This window comes from Ostrinia nubilalis, chromosome 15, assembly GCF_963855985.1.
Source record: "Ostrinia nubilalis chromosome 15, ilOstNubi1.1, whole genome shotgun sequence".
Taxonomy (NCBI): Eukaryota; Metazoa; Arthropoda; class Insecta; order Lepidoptera; family Crambidae; genus Ostrinia; species Ostrinia nubilalis.
In genome coordinates this window covers 7,805,707-7,825,616 of record NC_087102.1, presented here as the reverse complement: position 1 = coordinate 7,825,616, position 19,910 = coordinate 7,805,707, and the positions used below count along the sequence as shown (strand labels likewise).

Genomic DNA, 19,910 nt, shown 5'->3' with positions numbered 1-19,910 from the left:
TTGGCCAACTTGTGGAACCAGATCAGTGGTTAGCGTGATGTTCATTTCGTACGTGCGAGTGTGATTGATAACTTGTGTGACATACTCCACTTCCCGGGCCCGCGGGCGATCGCGGTCCGCGGCTGCACGCGTGCTGCCCGCGCCGCGCTGATCACGAAACTCTTTTATTATTAAACAGCTCTTACATTTATTACTCCACCGATATGTTACACAGATGATTTATATAGTTTTTGTCATTGGTTAACGATGTTGACCTACTGCATCGATCGTATCGCGCGTAGACTTTAATAAGACACGAGCAGAGCATTTTTGCAATATATTTATAGGACATCCTTTATTTGATGGTCCGTACGATATCGAGCAATGGAACGCGATATTTCATTACTGATGTAAATTATGGCGCTGATGTTTATGTTCGACACATAATTTTTCTCGTTAGCTGTGAAATCAGCATCTACGGCTTGCTTATTTTATGTGGAACGTTAAAAATGGAATCGTAAATTGACCGAACAATAAAATATTGGAAGTAAATTATTATGTTGTGCGCCCTTCTGCGATGGACAGATGTGAATAGTTTGGATAGTAGTGTTGTTTTTAATTAGTGTCGTATATGGCTTGGAATGGTAGTTAGGCGGGCGGGCGTAGCGCAGGAGTCCCGCTGGCGGCGCACGCGCCGGCACAGTCCTCGCCGCGCAGCGCGCCCGCTCGCACGATTCGACAGTGACACAAACGGACCACAGTGCTTGTAAACAACCGGGTCTACGTGACCCACGCCCCAGTGATGTTCGGCTACTAGTGACCGCAGCGCACTCACATAAACACTGAGGACTTATGATGCATGTAAGTGTTTTACCTAGTTGGTATATTGATAAATTGCAAGTGAATTCGTGCCTAATTATTCAATTGTTACGATTGCGTAATTCAGGAGGCCGGCGTTATTAAAATAACTTACGATTGTTACTGAACAGTTATGCGTTCAACTTGCCAAATTCAATGTCAATTAACAAACACGAAGGCCATTTTTTATTGATTTCGGTACTTACGTTGAATTACTATTATTTATTTACGTCTAGATTTATTAATCAAATTAGAATGTTTTGCTGAAGACGATTATTACAGCGATGATTTAATGTCGAATAATTTTACAGTGCATTAAAATTTCATGAACAAGTGGTATTTATTGTTTCGACTGAATTTTTGTTATTAAATTGTCTTGTCGTTTCAAGTAACAATATCTCAATCGTGTAATTAAAGATTGCCAATTAATTCTCGAGTTTGTGCGGGTAGTGGTAAGTTTCCTTTTACACGGTATTCTGCACACGCGTCCACGACATCGTCGGTGGTTAGTCGCATGCGTCGCTATCGCCGCGATCAAGTTACACTTTGAACACATTGCGGGCTGTATCAGTGCCAGTGTTGTGATATGGACATGTGACATGCATTGATAGTTAACGCTATGCGAGTGATTAAAACGAATATAAACAGGTGTTTTTTATTTGAAAAAAGACCTCCGCAGATTGAAAATGATGACGGTAAATTGTAAGGTATCTATTTTTTTTAATTTTAATTACATAAACTTTTATTCCTATCTACGAATATACCCAAGTGCTTTAACGTTTAATTCTAGTCCATGTCAATATTATACTGGTGGTTTTACAAACAACAGTAAAGTAACCGACCGTAAAATTTAACGTTAACCAGTTTTTAAAATACAAAATTATGAATAAATTTTCACACAGACAAACCCCATGCCCATTTTTATGAATAACGCAAAAAAGGATTTGCCAAAGAAAGTTCTTTCTTTGAAAATAATACAAGCAATATTTTTTTCTTGACCATGCAAAACAAAAGAGATTATTCAAATTTCAACTTTACGCTTTTTACAAAACTCCCAATTCACAAATCTCGTACTATGTATTTTAGTTGTAATCTTCAAACGATCCTAAAAAGACAAAAGCCATTGAAGTTTTTACTACAAACAGCGCCCATTGAAAGATGAGACAAAAACAGCATTATCTACCTGGCAGATAAAAAATAGGACATAATTATCTAATAAATGGGCCCGAGTTAGTTTGGGGGCAAATTGATAGTGTTGCGTGTTGTACCAGCTTTTGAGCTTTACCGCTCGTTACATAAGAATATTGGAAAGCTCCTCCACATGAGGCATCGAAGACACGATAGATTGAGCCGTCTTTCGCAAGTGTTCCGTAATTACCCACTTCGAACTAGATTTATAGGTCTGCACCAAAGAAATAGCAACTTGTCGGTGTTGGAGCTAGTTTTGGCGCAATGAAATCCTTACCCTGCCAGTCCGAATTAATCACAACGCCGCATTAGGGGTCATACATATGCATTTCGCTAGACTCTAGTTGCATAATTTTTCGGCAAACAAATTTATATGCTCATGCAAATTAACAAGCAGCGATGGATTTGAAAATATATGACTGATGTTTCTCGTTTGCATTTACTACACTTAACCAAATTATACTTTGAGGTCAAGTATATGCTAATTAATGTTCTCATAACGAGCTTAGTCGTAGCGCGCCGTAGTCTTAATCCGCTCGTAACAAGCAAGCTTCAAAGGACTCGAGCGAGAAGAACAGGCCTTAATGTCTTAACCTGCTTATATGATGCGCTTATCAAATGCGCATTTCCTGCAATGAAAAGCAACTTGTATTTAACCTTAATACCTTCATTGTGATAGCATCACGCATCAGTCTGCGCTGTTCAGCGATTAAACCTTCGTAGGGCCGTCTAATGTCGACCAGATGTAAACAAGCCCAGAGTATATGAATAATTCATTGTTATTGTGTTTCTTATTCAACTGGTTCTCAATTCCAAATCGAAAGCGCATCTAATCGCGCCCTAGTAGGTAAAAAGATATACACGAATAGTCATTACATATCCTCCGGCTACGAGTCATTAAAAAGGACCTCCAATTAATTTTAATGGCTACTGCCTCGTAAATTATAATCTATTACCTTTATTTATCTATTGTCGACAATAATAAACTAACATCATACTAATAAAAATCCTTAGATGGATTAGACCGTGTGTCGTCTTTAATTAAAATATTTTATGGGCTGGGACGCGCACAGGATTTCATTTAATGAGAAATTAAAAATCCTATTTTATGTCGTGACCGTTGATTTTAAATTTACATACATGTTTAAAGTTCTGTGAAAACTCATTACCTTATCTCGCGACTTCCAGAATAAAAAGCTTGTTAAATTGCGGCTTAACACTTAATAAAATAGTTTGCAATAATTATTGTGATCTTGAATATCGTTTTCCTTTTCTATAATCTGCATATTGGACGAATAGTTATTACGTCGAAGGCGACACATAAAGCCTGAAACCGGTCGTTCCTGTCTCATTAATATTATCGCAATGCATTCACAGATTTAAATAACTCGCAAAAGAAATACGAACTAAACATGCCTGAAAATTATTTGCTTGGTCTTCGCTCGTGTCTAACAAAGAAATGGTCGTTTCGAGCTCTGCGTCCAATTTATTGCTTCTTTTAAAATGATGAGACAGTAACACGAAACATTAAAGATGTCTTTCGATCTTATTAACTGACGAGCAAAAAAATCTTCGAGAGCGCGCGTGCGCAGGTTCATTGGAGAGAACGGTCATTAAATTCGATATCGCATGTGCCATTAAGCAGGAGGGTGTATTTCCTAAACGGGGAATACACCTGACGACAGGTTAGTGCGCAGCCGCGGCTGAATACTCGCCAGTCATGTGGAATTGTCGGGGAACTTGGACTTCTTTAGAATATAATTATTGCCGATACTAAACCGCTTTTGCGCACTAAAATGTGTCACACTTAACTTAGTTTTACTGTGCTACCTATTACGTACCTACAACTAACTGTCCTAGTGATAAGATTGTCTAAATTGGGCCATTTTAATTCTGTATTTCTTGTTTTGTGTGGAGTGAAATAAAGAGTGCTATTTATATGTTTCAAAGTATGTTCTTGATGTGGAATGGACATGGTAAATAATGTTCACTTAATTCTTTACACGTCCTTCAGTCAGACCTTACCCATAGGTTCAGGCACAAAGTATGTCACGTTGCTTGCGAGGATAAAGCTGTGCCATTGCATGCAAACTTCGCGAGGAATTAATTTTAAATCATGCTACGGCATCGTATGAATGTTAATCATGGTAGGGATACATAGGCACACACTTGCGTCATGCATGGTAATAAGAAGACATTACAAAATTACCCACCATTGTTCTTCGTTCGCGGAACAACATTTCTTGGTGCGCCCGCGCCGATCGACGGCTTCTAATAGGCCTCGCGTCATTGTGCATCTCTGTCGGTTCCCACCGCGTCAAGTCAACCTGGAAATAACAGTAGACCACTAAGCTGTAATATCAATAGAGTCATTTTGAAGAAAGTGTCACGTAATGTTTAGTTACGTGACGGAAGTATCCGAGAACCTAAAATTATCAGTAGAAAAAGCGTCTATTTTTTTTAGCGTCTTATAGCCGCCGCTGGAAAGGGTGTCCAAAAATATTTTCTCACTGCAATCTGTGCGGCATGTGACGTTATTGTCCTCGCACGTGTTTGACAGCAAGTTTAGTGACCCTGCTGTAAAGAACTGCCGTACATTCATTACGGGGCGTCCTGCGGTGCCACAAACAATTCTTACGCAGCTCGCAGCTCTCCGAGACGCACAATTGACACAATGCCTGATTGTTTTGTAACGAGAGTTTTATAAAAACGTCGCAATGGATTTGCAAGTCTGATTTCTTGGCATAGTTACAAAAAATCTCGAGGTATTTATATCAGAATATAATTGCCCATTAACGCTTGATACCATAAAGATTAGATTATCTGGATAGAATTTAAGTAACTTGAATATGCTTTTATGGTAACTGGAAGAATTAAGTTGATTTGTCTAATAGTGATTTTGTAAAAACGGGTTGTGAATAATGGTCTTTAAAGTTTTATGGAAACTGTTTGTAAAGGCTTATTTTGTTAACAATTTGGTTTCGGACAAGTTCGGACATTAGACGTGACTGATTGAAAAGTGTGAGCGCTGGACGGACTCCCCCGGGCGTCACGTCCGGCGCCCGTGCCCCGGACGGTACGTGACCGTGAATGCAGAGCCCTCTCGATACCCTCCAATGCTTATGAATCATTTTCCAAAAATTTAATTGTATTTAAAATCTCACCAACGAATGTACTACGCTACCTAATTCATTACATATTTCTTATTGTCTGACGTTTTGAACAATCTATGTGGTAAAAAAATCTTTGTGTGGTTAGTATTCATAAAACCGGTCCATTTATCTTATAATTTAGTATCAATTTTATGACAAATTTTGTTTCCGATTGAAATCATTCTGTTTGGTCTTGAACATAAATGTTAAGCTTGTGTATCGTAAAAAAGCTGTAACCTTACCGTTATCAGTTTTGTCAAATCAAAAAGTTGTATTGATTACGTTTATTTGCATTCTCATATCTAAAACATTATTTAAGCTACATTTTATGTGTTGAGATTTTTATAAATGTTACACACAAAACAATATTTATTTTGCCTTGCTGCTTTACCGGATAAGTTCAAGTGTAAACCAATTTGTGGAGTTGATAATTTTGTTCAATTGTTTCTTTGCACGATGCGCACTCGCAGCTTGAATTGTATTCCGGGAAGCACGGCTTTGTGCCCCGACGCCCCGAGACGCTCCACTGGCCCTTGGGGATAACCTTTGGGAGGAAATAATACTCATTTTAGGAAGTTGTAAACTACACACAGCGTTAGCGTCGTGCTAGACTAACGATAGTGTAACGTAAAACGTGTACCTACTGTAAAATAATCGGCGTAATGATAGGTATTAAAGCCCAAGGCGAATGTGTGTCCTTTTTATGGCATCATAGTTGAATTTAAGTGTTGGGACCATACATAATCTGTAATTATTATCGTATTAATGCTGTTACAATGTCTCATTGTAAGAATCCAATTTAATTATCAAGTCTTCAATGAAGATCTCAAGTCTCAACATCGTAATGCGTAGTGTATTGTCTTTAGCACTAAGACTGTATTATTCCTCTTGGCAGAACATCTTTTTGTTATAACAAATATCCAATCAATATAAACTAACGATCGCTGATATAAAACGCGGCGTATAAAAGTGGCACATCATTGACATCTATGACTCTTCAGCGATATAACTTCCTAACCAAAGCTGTTAACTTTCTCTAGTTTTGCATAATTCCCAAACAGTGTCTGGTCAGATTTAAACTGAAAGTAATGCGGCTGTTAAATTAAATTCAGTTAAAGTAGGTGGTTTATGATCACCGCCGACGTAAACTGTAAAAAGAAGCTGTTTGTTGCTTATGTCTAATTACTGGCAATTCGACACGGATAATAAAGTGTTCAACGACAAGATTGTTGTGATTTTTAATGATGTCACAATTACTCGCACATCGAACTACATAAAGTTTTCAATTGAGTTCTTTTCAGTACACTTTTTAGTAGTTTTTAGATTATCTTACCACCACTTAGGTTTAAGCTTGACTGCTTGAGATATTGAAATCCATGTTAATATGAAATTAGTAACAATATAATAAGGAAGATGACTAATTCAAACATGTATGTAGAAACTACTATGTGTCGGATTGCTGTATTACATTTTTTTAATAGATTTAAACACCTTTCAAAGTACAAGTGAGTTTGAACGCAATGCCTTGCCTTAAAAGGGTCCAACCAATCAATTCAGTCCATCATCGACGTGTTACACTCGATGATGTAAATTAAAAACACTGTGGTGAATTACGCAAGGCGAAAGCGGGAACCGGTGAGTTATCGATAGTAAAATGCGTTTTTGCAACGGCCACGGCCGCTTTGTTTACAAGTTACGATCCGAAAATGTTGCACAACTACGTAAATTGATGGAGTGCACATAAAAAATACCGATTTATATCTCTTAAAACGTCTGCATCCAGGTAGCAGCCTACCTGCTCCTGTCCCGTCCACTCCGATGCATCTTAAGTTGACATAAATCCGATCAAAAATTTAACGGTATTCGAATTTCATTCTTCACGTAGCTCTATCATATTTCGGGAGATAATTTATACGACCACATAATGCGATTATTACGTGGTGATGCTTTATGAATCTGATAAATCTTAAGTATTTAGGATTAAGTGTCCGCCGCGGCTGTGTAGAGTTTACAGTTATCTACGCGACATCTCGAGGGGTATTTCGAAATGCAGTAAATCACACTCGTGCCTACTGCGTAATATTCTCACTAGCTGTAGTACGTTAGTATTATTATTGTCAATCAAATAGCGATTGCACATTCGGTTGGTGTCGGAACATTCGGTGAGTGGTGAGTCCATGTCACGTCACGAGTGACCCGCGGGGGCGCGTCCCGAACTCGCCTCAATTACGATACGACACGATATAAGGTAGGTTACACATGGCTCGCACTATTCATCCACTCGAGGCTCACTACTTTCTCCCATGAGCTTATTTAAAATCGTCTCCAGCCCATGATCGAAGCTGGTACTACCAACCATTGTTACTATAACGTTACGTAACCCGATTTGATGTGCCGTCACTCAAACGAATATTTTGAAAAGAGTAGGTTTTGTTAATGTGTAATGATGCATATTCTTTGTGCTTGCCATTTAATTGTGAGGCAATCGATGCGTCCATTTAACCTATGTCCCAACCATTACTAAAGATGCGGGCTGGATTATACGCTTCATTGATAGCGCTAACTTACATTATTGTAGCTGTCACTGTCAAGTAACTATTCTTACTTATCGACAGGCGTTGCACTAACTTAACGAATAGTTGCGAAATAATCATATTTTATAGCCAGTTAAGTCAGCTCATCAAGCAAACAATATGATATAGGAAAGTCTTGACGATGTCAAGACGTAAAAGGTCTTCTTTTATTCAAAGTCGAGGCCACGACCGGCGGATCAAGTTCAGAGATGTGAACTTTATAGTGTATCATTATCTAGAGCTCTCATTTCGTAATCCAAGACTAATTCAACTCCATTTGGTCCCCGAGTTCTTTTGAGCCTCACAATGATGGAACTGACAAAGAGCGCGAAATTTTGTTGATTGTGTCCATTAATTGTTGGCCGCTTAAAGCGCATTGCAGCTTGGCAGCTCATTTGAAACATTGTTCAGGTTCATGTGGTTTTTTCTGGTCGTTATTTTAAAATGAGCTTGGGCGTGAGCAGGGGATACGAGTACGTAAGAAGGCCGATGACCGCGATCCGCCGCGCCGTGATTCGGCCCAGAATGCATTTATTCTGATTCAACGCAGCCCTACATTATTCCCAATCGGAAATTCCATGCTGATGTCTTCTTCGGTAACACTGCTTTCTTTATGATTTACGAGTTGTGCGTCCGCCGGTAATTGCGGACCAGGTTTTATGCCAGCCTTATTGCCTGCTGAGTAAGTGAATTCGTTAATTGCAATCTTTGTTATTTGTTTAAAATTTATAATGCAATAAATAATGTAACGTCGAGTAATGAAATGTAATTTTTAATAATTATTGCCTCTCGCTGCAAATTACATAGGTACAACCTCTCATAACATTACATTTGGTTTCGGCTTTTGCACACGGCGTATATCATACAAGAGACTACATAACATGTTCTAATGGCTAGAAGTTTGCTACGCGGTTGGCTAAGTGCTAATTAGCGAACTAACCATAATTAGCAACTTTCAACGGAGTTCTGTTTCTACCGAATTAGCAGGGCTTTGTTTCATTTGACTTGTTCTATTCAGCATATTATAATGCAAATCATAATGACTTACGGTAATCTTGCTTAATTTATGTAAGTCATATTTCTGTGTTTGACAGCTAGTAAAAAATGTACGGCAAGGTACTGACAAACAAGAATGGAATCATCTCTCTTCTCGCTGAACTGTTTTGATCCGTAACGATATTGTCATCGTAGTTATTCGGTTTCATTCGCTGACCTTTGTGCGTAAACAAAACACTTTTACTAAACGGTATTCATCTAAAAGTGAAATGTTTATCACTGATCGTCGATCGGGTGGTTTTCTCCGAGGATGAGTCGCCAGTATCGTTTTACAATAGTGGTTCCCAACTTTACGTCTGTAAAGTCATAAGAATGACATTCTTTTGGTGGGTGTTTAAGAGATCAATTAGGGACATCGAGGTCATTGTGTCATTTCCAAAAATATTTATCTATAGGTATGTTATAATTGTGTTTTTGGCGAATGAAAGTCCGATGAAATGAAAAATTTTGAACCTCGCTATTAAAAGGTTAAGAACCAGTGACTCACAACAATAGTTCTCCGTGTTAGAGACACGCTGTGTTTTGACATTTGGAATATGTCACCGTGATGATGGTGAAATACTTTCGAAGAATTAGGCTGATATCAAAGAAAGCTAGAACAGCTAAGAGAGCTTTTGATTGTAGAAATACGACGCAACCAACTTAAGTTAAGAATTCTTTATAGAATGGTGCCGCCTCGTCCCTCTCTTTATCCTCTGATCTTGCAGAAACGCTTTCCGAGTTTGCCTGATGAATCACGCCATCACACATTCCAGCAACTACAGAACAGAATGCCATATTACGTACCGTTAATAACCCTTCGCGTTTTAAATTCGACTTTAAGCCAATGTCAAGCATTAATTTCGAAGTGATTATGGCGCCCTGAGCTTTATTGCAAGTGAAATGAGCTCATTTGTTAATTACGACTGCATTCTCTTCGTAATGTAAATTACATTGCGATGCAATTAATTTTACTGTTCCAAATAGGTGCCCTTAATGATTATTCGAAGTGTGTCTTCTTCCACTGAAAGAACTATTAAAAAGATATTTGCGAAACTGCTGATGCCCCTAGTTATTTGATTACTATTAAATTGATGTAAGTGGCATTAAGGATAATAATGGGTAGATTACCTCCCCATATTTAAGTTTTCTTAATCAACCGCGTATAGTTTTTATACAAGAACTTCAAGGATCCAATTTTGCAGGTTAAATTATTTGTAATTTACAATAACTTGAGTTTGAATCATCATTCAATTTTTTTTATTTTAACCCACAAATATAATATATTAATTTAAAACAATGCTGACTACCTTCATAATCTTTTAAAAAACTCGTGCACACATCATCAGTTATTTACGAAGTGATCAATCAAATACGTATTCAATCGCATAGTGTTGATTAATTGCAATGACAAAGCAAATTATTGCATAACTTAACTATACTTATCCAATCCATTACTTATATTATACGTCGGCGTTTCTTTTATTTAAATCAACATCCTATTATAAAAATGGTTCTTAATAAAATCAATAAGTCTAAGAAAGTACTAGGTATAATATAAACTAATCTGATGTTATTTAATTCTGCTGTTTAAATCAGTTACATTACCTTGTGTATTATTATCATTATTAAAACACGATCAGTGTACTAATAGCGTTTTAGGTAATTACCAGCCTGTTGGCATTTACAAACTACGTATAGTCGTATCATCGAAATCAAAATCAGAATTAATGAAATCTCCTCAAGCACAATTAAGATATTTCTCTACATCTTGTCCTACATTAATCCATGCCGTTCCTAACATAACTTTAATTGCGAAATAGATGATTCCAGCAGATTAAATATCCCATTGGTAACCTGCTGTTACCACCCTGTCGATAAGCCCGCCATTCTTTATATGATTATGACCTCTATGTTCTAGGTCTCAGAGATGACCACGATCTGCTAAAAAGATATTCGCTCAGTACGTGTAACTTGCATTAGTAGAATAAATGTGTTTCGCCTTATAAAAGCGAGTTGAAAATCTGGTCGTACTAAACAGGAAACGAAGTGGATAGATAAAGATAGTTTGTAAAAAGCGTAGATCCATAAAACGCGGGCAGCGTATGCGCACGCTTATCTAAAGTTTTAGGACAGCGCGTCGTTATCTAAAACTTACGTAGCCGTACTCACTTACTCCAGAGTAAATGTTTGAGTTAGAAAGTGCAGTTCCGTGTAACACGTTCCAGATAACGTTTACGTGCCTATTTGTAGTGCCAGAATTCGTGGTACTTGTCCAGGCTATACCCTAAAGTGAACCGAAGCAGTGATGATTGGAGGGCAAACAGTAAAATTATTAACAAAATGTTTACTCTCCGTGGACACCGATCACTAATCTCCTTTTAAAAGCTTCGCTACACCACGATAAGGGATCGTCTTCGTTTGTCAACACGTAATCCTCATTTGAAAGGAATTTTGGAAAAAATGGCGCCGATAAATTCATTTTGGAAGCTAGAGATTTGGGTATAAAAAAAGGATTTACATTAGCGTGGCGTGTACGAAACAGATATTGACATTCTTTTGTTATCTAGATACTTTTTTCTTTCAATTGTTTTCGATCTCGTTGTTTACTGTCTAGATGATGTTTTCATAAAATTTTCATCAATGAATTTTCTAAATTGAATTCAACACGACAATAGCACGCTGATATCATGTCACGTCACATCATCACGATAGAAATGTTTTAAAACTATTGAAATGAAACTAGTAATTTATTTCTTCTCTCTGATTTCTGTATCTGTATTTTAAACATATCAATACCGACCACGAAGTGATGAAATACGACTCAATCTGTAGCAAACACGACCGTGTAATTTGAACTATCATTAATATCGCTTATTTACTGTTATTTATAAGCAGCGCACTTGTATTTTAAATTGGTGTAATCGGTACACAAATTTAGATAGAGTAACGGTTTCAGAGTCAGGCTGTCCATTCAATTGAAAATCACACTGAATGCGTCAGGTCGCGGTTGCGCGCTTTGATGTATAATTATTTACAGTACAATAACTCCGTGTCATGTGCCCACATTGAAAACCTTAATAGCGCTACAATATCGCTGATCCTCTATTTTTTGCACGATGTTAACCGTCAATCTTTACGAACTGCCACGGCCTCAAGTTCTCGATACACCATTAATAAAAACGAATCGTGTCATGTTTATTAACCTTACTTGTACATTCGCTAAGTCCAAGATTTATATTGATGTAGAACTCCGCTTACTCATGTCCAACAGATATAAAGGATATTACGGTGATGATGACCAAAACATGCTACGATTTCTGAGAACGAAATTTACTTAGGGTAGCACGTAGCCGAGAGGTTTGACGTCGGTCGTGAGAGTCAAACACATAATTTTACGATCCACTGAACACGGGAGTGCTTTTGAATACGAATCATTAGTGACTGACAGTAAAAAACGTTGTTTTATAAATTTGTAAAGAATCGCAATTTAATAGTAATATTAATTTTGCTATAAAAGGCATAGCTTCACACAGTCGATTGAGATAAACACGAATACCATTCGTATGCGTCCTGCATATTCGCCGTTGCAATCGAGCGTACGTGACTCCTCGGGTTATTATTCATGAAGGCTTGAAGCTTTATAACATTCTCGAGTACGCGTATAATATAGCCCAACGTATCTGCATATTAGTGGTATATAACATTAGTACTTAGGAGCAATTTTGGAGTAGATTACTATACGGCTACCGAGTCTCACGGTCTTTTGTCCTTTTATAATAAGGTATCATTGTCGTGGACACGCTCGGTGAGCCGACGTGAGGCGCCCGGGAAGTCGCCCTAAGGACATGCTACACGTCCGATGCGATGAGAATTTAGATTAGAATCGTTACGTTTCAATAGATTCTCGTAATGAAGTTTAATACCTTTGTGAGCGGATATGAGCATCCATTCTGTTCGTCCTTTCTCTTTGTGTCGTTTTATCTAAAATCTCAAACCATAGAGGACACTCCTTTCATAACAAATCAGTTCAATTTTAATTTCGTAACGTCTGTGACTATGAAATGAATTACATATTAATAATTGCTTGTATGCATCGTATTGCACATCATAGCGAAACTGCGCTTATGCTTAGTATATGCATTAATTTCATTCGTCAACCTACCTCAGGTGACATTATTGATGACTAGTAATATGAAATGCTATATTTATGTCTGAGTTGTGCATAATTTGCATTGTATATTGCACAATATTCCCATGTAAGTGGATAATTTAAACAAAATGATGTGTAGAGCGAGTAGGTAAGGAAATCCGCAGGTGTTCACTGAATTATTCATAAAAATGTTTTCCTCCCCCATAAATACCTCATTCATTCAGTTGGAATGAATGGTATCGTATAATTATACGATTGAGGATCATGATGCAGAGGCCGGGAGAACTCCCGGCCTCGTTAAATATTGTAATATTTAACACGCAACAGATAATTGTGTGGAAAAACCTACGTAAAGACTTTTTTCCTATTAAAAATACTGATACAAAATATTAATAAATCAAAATAATTACCTATCTAATTGACACGGAACTCGTCTCACTTCTTCTTTTTTGTTGTAGTGCGTCATCTGCCTTTCAATTAATAGTAAACTTTTTGTCACAGATCGAGCGGCTGGCGCAGTATGAGCGACTGGTAGGCGGCGGGTGCGGGCGGAGACGCGCGGCGCGCCTGTCGGACCTGGAGCGCGTGCAGGACCTCTTCCCGCACGACTACCTCGCCCTGCATGACGCTGACGCGCCGTCGGCACTCGCCTCGCACCATGCACAGGTAAATACCACCACAGTAATATGCTATCTTCCTTTAAGGTAGCAGGGAAGTGTTGATCAACATGGAAAGCATTGGGGTATGTTCAACAGTGGAAGTCCTATGGCTGAAATGATCATGATGATGAACATGCTATCTTCAATGTGCTAGCTTATTTGTTCTGAAACGCATGCCAGTCCTGTTCCCAAATTACCAGCATTACCAGCTTGTTGGACCTAGAGCGCGTGCAAGATCTGTTCCCGCTTGACTAAGTATGTCACCCTACACAAAGCTGACACGTGTCGTCAGCATTTGCCACATCATCACCACGTCAACCTTTCCTCTTTCAAGTTACCATTTATTTTCTTATATAGGCACATACTTACTTGGCCACAACATGGTTGGTTATCCAAGAATCCAAGAAGTAGGATTCGTTCTTGTCTCGTTGAGCGTTGGAGCGACACCATCGTGCATTCGCATAATATCTACTCTTATTTCCCTACCTATTTTAGTTACAAATAAACTGGTATTTATGGTAGTTATGCCCATATTTTACAACATAATATGATAAAAAATGACAATATTTCGGCCCTGCGGGTGCTATCAGCTAATTTAAAGTATGTCAGCAAGGCTTGCACGTTCGCGGCTTGCCACATCCAATTTGAGTTAGAGGCGAACGAACTCATGCCGGTATATCTATCGCATTAGTTGCACTAATTTTCTTATCAGGTGCTTACGCAATTAGAACTGACCCAAAGTGTAGTTAAACCGCATAGTTAGTTATATTTAGCAATTTGTGTGAAGGCGATCTATTAACTGGGTAAATTTTTATTTCAGAAATCAAAGAGCCTTCGCAAGCGGCCCAGCCTGGACATCGGGGGGACTGTTGGCGCCAACAACAGCACCCTCTCGCCGCGGACCTTCATCATGGAGGCGCCCGTCCAGCTCGGTCCCTTGGGCACCACCTCCCCACCGCTAGATCGTCATTTGTTCCTGTTCAGCGACCTGCTCCTCGTCGGGAAGTCGCGGGGGACGAACTGCTTTAAGTTGAAAGAGAGCGTGAGACTGGCCGAAGTGTGGCTTTCACTGCCAGACGGCGACGACACTGGCTTCCTGATCGGGTGGCCGACGACGACCGGAGTCGCCAACTACCTCGCCACGTACCCAACGCAAGCTGCCAGAGACACCTGGTACAGGTGCGTAATTACGTGTTTTGAATTGCCCATAGACACTAACAAGTTTGCCTATTTATGGACCTACGAAATTACATCCAATAAACTCAATTAATCATGCATTTCTGTTGCAGGAAAATTCAAAACGCTTTAAACGCCCAGTTGGCGACGGAACCAAAGTCAACAAACATCCAGATCTTCTACAAAGATTTGACAAGCTCGATAGAATTCGTAAGTTTTTTTTTTCTTTTATTTTTCTTCGCTTCATTTCCTTATCATTCCAATGTAAAATCGATTATAGATTCCTATTTATCCTTATCATAAAAATATATTTGTTTACAGTGCAAAACTGTATCAGTGGGTCCAGAAATGAGTGCTCGATGCGTAGTGCGGCAATCACTGCACGTTCTGCAAAACGGTGGCAGTGAAGGAGATGCCGACGGCGATGGCGATGGGGAACACGAGGGAGAAGGAAGATGGGGCAACGCAAACGAGTTCACATTGTGCGTGAGGCCGACCAGAGACACGCCACCAACGCCTCTCCATGGCATTGAAAGACCCCATGCTATTCAAGTAAGTATCATCAAAAGGCCTATTGACGATTGATCAACCGATGAATAAAAAACTTTTTCTCAAATGAGAAATGGGAGTGCCGTTGAGGTCACGTACACCAAGACCACCGGGAACATCGTCCTTGCCTATTAATAATTCATTTCGTGAACGCCCACTGTCAACAAATTGAATGTCAATTACGAAGCAAAAAAACACTCCTGTCCATAATATTTCGATTCATTAGGATGTTGTTGTGAGCAATTTGAATCTTATTCGTCGTGATTTTTCAGATGTCAAGAATAAGGCAGACGTTATCAAATGAAGACGGTTTTGATTTGGAGCACGTGAACGCGAAAAATAATCCTTGCGGGCTGGTCTTCGAATTGAGGAAGAAAAACCAGGCTTTAAAAAAGTAAGTTATCTTGAGAAAAAATATTGGCATTTGATTTTGAAAAGTTCTGTGTTTGAACTTCAAATGTTCATAAAAACGATCTTTTTCCTTTTAGAATTTTGGTTACCTAAATTTTGATATTAACTAGCACATTTTATCATTTCTTAGCGGCAGCACAACGCCCGGTCGCGGTCTTCGGCTCCTGCGCCGCGGCGGGCGCCTGTTCGGCGTTGCGCTCACGCGACTTTGCAGCGGTACGCCACCGCCGGCGCTGCTGCAAGCGCTGCGCCGCCTGCGGGTAGTCGCGCCGCTCACGCACGGCGTCTTCCGGCGCAGCGCTAACGCTAAAGCGCTGAGACTGCTGAGGGATAAGGTAAGCATTGACGCCAAGTCTAATGCCACCGTCCGCGCTGCTACAAAGCGCCTAAACTGCTGAGGGTTATCCCTCAGCAGTTCACTACGTCTATTCCACCAGTGATCCTTCAAGTGCTGCACTGCTTTGTGTAGTAGCGTGGCTGATGAATGGGCCAAAGCGCTGGGACTGCTGAAGTTTATTTACAGTCGGTACTTGAGGTCAGATGATAGATGAAAGACAGCTAGATTATTAATTTCCAGCAGAAAGTTCTGACAGTCTTAATGGCTCTCCGACACCTTAATCAGATTGAATTAACATTTCTCAAGAAATTATCTAATTTAATGGTGGTTACAGTCTGTTGATTATCCCATGACGTATATATCTACTTGTAGTATATGTTTCGATACGATTAATGCTTGGAAAGTTTAGCTAGTTCCTAACGGTGTTGTATTATCCACAGCTGGACACGCTAGGCCCGTGGGCGGAGACGTGCCCGGAGCTGGAGCGGGCGCCGGTTCTGCTGCTGGCGGCGCTGGTGAAGGAGTTCTTCCGCGCGCTGCCGCAGCCGCTGCTCGCCGCCGAGCTCTACCCCGCCTGGCTGCAAGTGCTCAGTAAGTACTACAACTCTATCATCAATAGTGCTAGCCTCCGATAGTTCGTTCGGTACAGCCGAAAGACGTCCCTGGACAAAATCCTCCTCCAAAGTTTTCCACAAATACCGGACCTGCGCCGCCCGCATCCAGGCACCTCCCGCCACCTTCACCAAATCATCGGTCCACCTAGTGGGAAGCCTGCCCACACTATGTCTTGCGGCTCGTGGTCGCCAATCAAGAATTTTTCTGCCCCAGCGGCCATCAGCTCTACGAGCTATGTGCCCCGCCCACTGCCACTTGATTTTAATAATTCTGCGGCTATGTCACTTTGGTTCTCCGATAGTTAATTTCTGGTAAATGTTCGCAATGAACGCCATCTTGACAGATTCGGCCATTCTTCTCGATATTGCCAGTACATAATCAGGAACTCCACCTATAACAATTCCAGCAACAACCACAGTATCTAAACTCAAGAATACGACATTAACAATCACTTTCTCTTTTCTTTACAGCATTATCACAAGCAGAAAAGGTCCCAGCAGTGCGATCTTTGCTGCTGAAACTGCCGAAAGCCCACTACACCATGCTGACGTACTTCGTGTGCCTTCTACAAGCCATCGCGAAGAAGTCCAACATCAACCTCATGTGTCCCATGAACCTCGGTGTTTGCGTGGGACCCAGCCTTCTTTGGCCCAACACGCCCTGTGACAAAGCTCCCAAAGCAGTGCCAATGGTTGTCGAACTACTCATTGTAAAAGCTGAAGCTCTATTCGGACCACAAATCTCCGGTCTTCTTGGAAACGGCAGCCCTGAATCTTCTAACGCTCTACTTGACTCCGGTGCAGAAGAAAGCGACAGCCTTCACTCCGTTGGAATCTCTTTAGATTCCATGGAACTCTCCACGCCACGCAAAGAGAAGTTGTCGCTCAGTAGAGATTCCGGGCTGACGTTATCAGAGGACGACTCAAACAGCAACGGGGGAAATAGCCCTGCACCCAGAAACATTTTGCACAGCCTCTCAGCACCCACTTGCAATATACAGCAAGACGGAAAGTTGGTGTCGCGATACACCGACAATCACAACGTAAACGGTCTTCCCCAGATATCGCAAAGACAAAATATTTATTCAAATAAAGCAGAAATGTATAGCACAGTTAACGAAGAATTATACACGTCACCATATACGGGAGAACGATACGTGCATAATTCCATAAATATAGGAATCTCAAATGGCATTGACGAAAGAAACTACGTCTCCAAAACCGCATTACAGCGATCCACAGCTGACATATATGGACAGTGTCCAGCGAAATACATAACCGGTTTGGAACCACAAAAACCACCGAGAAGTATTTCTAAGGCAGCTAGAACGTCGAAGGTGTACAGTATGTTTGCAGAAACTCAAGAAGCTGATAAAAATGTGCCCAACAAAAATTTTAACCGAGCGAAAAGTTCAGATAACTTATTAGAATCAAAGCAAGAATCAGTAGACAATAAGCGTGACCTAGTTTCTAGTCAAGAAAATATCGTTTATAGTAACATACACGACTTAGCCATGTTCACAGAGAATATTCAACGACAAAACCAATATCAATCTCACGCTGAGGTGATGAAAAACGCAAATACGAATTATTCACGAGTCTACACGGGGTGGGAGAAAAAGAGCGCCAACTACAATAGTAAAACCAGCAACTGTTCGTCGGAAAACATTTATGGGCAAATGAGCAAGAAACAAGGTGAATCCTCGCAGAACAAACCAGATGGGAACGTGACACCGGCAGCCACCATTTTTACAAGAAATGACTGGTCTCGTCAAGCAGCGAGGACGAAGAGCTTGGAAGTGAACGAAGATGTCCAAACGAACGCGGAGAGGACGCGCAACGGAAATTACGAGGTGAATGTGGTCAACTGCTGCCGCAAGAGACGGTTCGATCCCGCGCACATGTGCACCAAGAGCTGCGCCGGCCTCCAGGCGTCCAGCAAACCGCGGGAGCAAGAAAAACATATGAATCCCCTTCAGAACTCGTACTCCTACGTGGACGATATGCGCAGTAACAATTCTGAAGATAATAAGAAGTGTAGACTCCGAAACTACAACAACAACAAGTTGAACCAGTCGAAATCGCTGGCGAACATCATCCTTCATAGCGATTCGAGTAGCAACGACACGTTGTATCAACCGCAGAACTCGTTCAACAGCAGATCGACGGAGTCGCCGGCCAGTGAGAACTCCTTCGAGAACTGCTACACGACCCAGTACATCGAGCCGCTGTACACGTCTGTTTACAACCGCACAAGGGATATATTCCACGAAGATAAATACAACATGTTCTCGTCGGACATTTACAAGGCGACCCCGACTGCCGTGCAACCGGAGTATCACAACTCCGAGGAGCAGAACAACAATAAGAAGCCGCCGCACATGCCCCCGCCCGTGCCTCCGAGGAAGATGGTGTACCAACGAGTTTTAAAGAAATTCCAGCCGGTCCACGTGAACAAAGACGACAAGGCATCGCGATCCAAGTCCGTGCCGCGACTTTACCCGAACAACGGTGCTGACAAAACCACACAAAATGGTATAGCATTAGACGGAACCGATTCCGACACGGAATCCGAGTCGTACGTCTGAAAGCACAAAATATTTTATATGTACTGCTTTAAACACTATTATATTACAGGTAAACCTTTTAACGTAGGTAGCGCTACACAGACCGTTTCCCGACAATCATCACATGAGCATCTTAGGTAGCAATCTCAGTAGGAATATTTATAGTTTGATTCATTCATCATACACTTTATTGTATCCAAGTTATTGGAAGCTTTGTGTGCATTGACTTTTATTCTTATTTTAGATATGTCTTGTGAATCCCGCCTGAAAGTTTAAAATGTGTGACCATAACCAGAGTTGTTTTGGTGATGTAATTCCAAAGAGGTAAGAGTAGTTTCAAACTTTAATGATATTATGTAGATTGATGTTTCAATGAGAGTTTGATTTATATCATTGTAAGTGGTTTGTTTTTATTAACGTCAGCCAATCGTTATTAAATGTAATTAATATTAACGTATTTGATACTATGTGTATTCGAAAGTAAATAGACTTTTATGTGTCATTTAATTGTTATAAGATTAAAATATTATATTGAAATAAAAGGAAATATGCCTGTGTATATAATGTATTATAATGTACCTAAATATACTAAAATATATTAAACAATTTTTAATGACTTTATAATTGTTTCATTATCTCTACTTATCTCCCAGTGTATG

The 19,910-nt window shown here is 40.1% G+C and overlaps 1 protein-coding gene across 1 annotated transcript in view; it reads left to right on the top strand.

Annotated features, from left to right (window-relative positions):
• LOC135078870 (uncharacterized) overlaps positions 1 to 19,867 on the top strand; it is a 152,160-nt gene extending 132,293 nt beyond the window's left edge. The window contains exons 4-11 of the mRNA XM_063973437.1: positions 13,440 to 13,604; positions 14,418 to 14,776; positions 14,887 to 14,983; positions 15,095 to 15,325; positions 15,595 to 15,716; positions 15,864 to 16,068; positions 16,511 to 16,661; positions 17,156 to 19,867. Coding sequence (XP_063829507.1) covers positions 13,440 to 13,604; positions 14,418 to 14,776; positions 14,887 to 14,983; positions 15,095 to 15,325; positions 15,595 to 15,716; positions 15,864 to 16,068; positions 16,511 to 16,661; positions 17,156 to 19,272 — 3,447 coding nt within the window. The 3' untranslated portion in view covers positions 19,273 to 19,867. The remainder of the gene's footprint in view (positions 1 to 13,439; positions 13,605 to 14,417; positions 14,777 to 14,886; positions 14,984 to 15,094; positions 15,326 to 15,594; positions 15,717 to 15,863; positions 16,069 to 16,510; positions 16,662 to 17,155) is intronic.
• Positions 19,868 to 19,910: the final 43 nt, after the last annotated feature.